The sequence below is a fragment of the Silene latifolia genome, chromosome 11 (assembly GCF_048544455.1).
Source record: "Silene latifolia isolate original U9 population chromosome 11, ASM4854445v1, whole genome shotgun sequence".
Classification (NCBI taxonomy): Eukaryota; Viridiplantae; Streptophyta; class Magnoliopsida; order Caryophyllales; family Caryophyllaceae; genus Silene; species Silene latifolia.
This window is the reverse complement of record NC_133536.1, coordinates 34,782,821-34,785,290: the sequence shown is the minus strand read 5'-3', so window position 1 is coordinate 34,785,290 and position 2,470 is coordinate 34,782,821. Positions and strand designations below refer to the sequence as shown.

The 2,470-nt window shown below is 37.1% G+C and overlaps 1 protein-coding gene across 2 annotated transcripts; it reads left to right on the top strand.

Moving 5' to 3' along the window:
* The first annotated feature begins 623 nt into the window (after positions 1-623).
* Positions 624-2,107, top strand: LOC141611515 (uncharacterized). 2 transcript variants are annotated; one of them, XR_012528639.1, is made up of 3 exons: positions 659-761; positions 1,124-1,535; positions 1,796-2,107. XR_012528639.1 is itself a non-coding variant. In XM_074430067.1 (2 exons), the coding sequence occupies exon 2, from the start codon at positions 1,131-1,133 to the stop codon at positions 1,887-1,889; it is 759 nt and encodes a 252-aa protein (XP_074286168.1). In that variant the 5' UTR covers positions 624-761; positions 1,124-1,130; the 3' UTR covers positions 1,890-2,107. The 2 variants fall into 2 exon arrangements, 1 of the variants encoding a protein (XP_074286168.1); XM_074430067.1 differs by having other exon boundaries at positions 624-761; positions 1,124-2,107.
* The last annotated feature ends 363 nt before the right edge of the window (positions 2,108-2,470 follow it).

Genomic DNA, 2,470 nt, shown 5'->3' with positions numbered 1-2,470 from the left:
GGAAATATTGTTGGTCAATTATGCAAAAACCGTGCAATTTAATTTCTTTCTCAAGTTGATAAAGTATTGTACTATCATATTTGTTGATGTTTTCTGCAAAATCAAAGTACGAGTAACTATCTGACATATTTCCGCAACTATCGATTAACACCGTAATTAGTAAACCTCATAAAAAACCACACCCTTCGTCACCACCGTTAGTACTGTCTCCGGCCAACCCATCGTCGGCCGCCCCTAGGACGGCCTTCCCCTCGTCAACGAACACTTGACAACCAACAACCCCTCTGATACCACCGTTAGTAAACCATAATAACCAAAGCCCTAATTAAAAAGAAATTTTTTTTGAGAAAAATCAATTAAATTAGAAATATATAATTAAAAGAATTAAATACCTGTTCTTCGTTCGGATAATCGTTCATAATTTAAGAAGAAATTAAAGGAGGTAGAATAAAGGGTTAATAGTAGAGAGAAGGGAGAGAGAATTAGGTTTGATGTGTTTTTTAGTCAAGGGTAACAAATGGAATGTTTGGGGTAAAAGTATCAAAATGAATAAAAATCGTATTGCGAAAATAAACTCTGTAAAAAAAATAACAAATAAACCGTAACTTCTAGAAGTATATTCCAACCACAAAGCGAGACCCAATTTCTTCAAATCCACAAATCAACCCTAATTTCCAAACAACCCAGTACATCCCCTTCTCTCAATCAACCCTAGTTTCTTAGTTCTGCCGCACTAACCGCAGCACTACTCTCCTTTCTAGGTAATATCGTCTCTCCTCATTCATATCTTTATATTTTCCTTTGTTCTTTTTATACTTCTTTAGTTTTGTTTTTGATGTTGATTTTAATTGTTCTTTGCTTTTTATCTTTGTTGTTTAATTCTTATTTGAGATTTGATTTTGGTTTGTTGTTTGTTATATATTTTCATTTGTATTTTACTGTCCTTTTATACTTCTCATCTCTTAGATATAGATTTGCTTGCTGATATTATCTATGTTAATATGGGGACTATATGAAAGTTTGTTTAGGCGTGATCGAAACGGTATTCCGATGACCCGAGTGTCAGCCCGATTTTGTGGTCCTCTCTTTGTATCTAAATTTGATTTATGACTAATGTGAGCAGATTAGTGATGAGTGATTTAGCGGAGGTTTTCTCAGTACGTGTATTTAGCAAACATGGTAATGTCAGCAATGACGAATTGTATGGGAGTATTGTCGTAAATGACTATAGGGGGAGTGCTGTGCTCTTTAAGCGAACGGGAGATCCGACTTCAGATGATTTTATTCTGCCAGATGGCTCCTTATCTTTGCGATCTGACCGCTGCACTGAGGGGGGACTTTGGAATCTCAGGCTCAAACTCTATCAGGAGAAGGGTGACAATCATCTTGAACTTTGCAATGGTTTTCTCTCAATAAGCCATTCTGAATATTCCTCCTTATATCAGAGACCAATGACTGGTATTGTTCACGGCAGAGATGGCCACGCTTTGGTTAACTTGGTTATGCTCACACGTGCTGTACAAGCTACGGTGGAGGTATCTTTAACAGCTGATGCTATCTCCTTGTATGGCCATATTTGTGCAAAGAGCGATTTTTTCGCCAAGCCTCTCAACATTGATGAGGTGAAATATCTTAAGACCACTCTGTTGAGTGCATCAAAAGATGAGCCGTGTTACACGAATGGTAGACAGATCCCTTTGTCAAGGTGTATGACGTGCACCCCTCTATTTGGGGAACTTATAATTGAGTTAAACTTGTATGATACGCTAACTGATATGAAAATGGCTGTTGACAGTGCATCTTTTGACGCTTGTGAAAGTGGTAGTGAGACTCAAACAATCGGGTGCATTCAAGTCAAGGTCACCTGGTCTGAGCCACCATTGTTTTGAATGTAAGCTTGGCAGATCAGTCCCTGCGGATCATGACAGTATTTGCTAGTTAATGTTACCATTGGCATGTCTATTGTAGTAGTACCGGATTTGAGACTTCTGTAGTTACTACTAAGTTTTATGCATTATTTTGGTAACCTGGATATATTCCTGACCTAAAAATGTCCCTCTAGGTGTATGATTTCATCTATCTATTTATATCTAATCTCATTATCTAATGTGTGTATTTGAATGGGAGACTAAATATTTGTCATTTTACATTTTCCAGATTTCTTTCTCAAGTTACACATTCTCGAGTGATTTTCCATGATATTCCCAAGGATTTCTTTGTGAAACACAACTTTTAGAAAAAAATCTTTGCGAAACACTACCTTTAAAAACAAAATTTATAAAACACCACCTTTAAAAACCAAAAAGTTGCGAAACACTACTTTTTGGCCGGATTTCGTTAGCTTAATTCATTTTCGGTGTCATAATAGCTCGCACGTGCCATGTTTGTTTTAATTTTTATGTTCCCCCCACCCCCCCAATTAATCTCCCTCTCTCTTAATTCCCCTGGCAAAAGGCCCATCCCTCTTTAT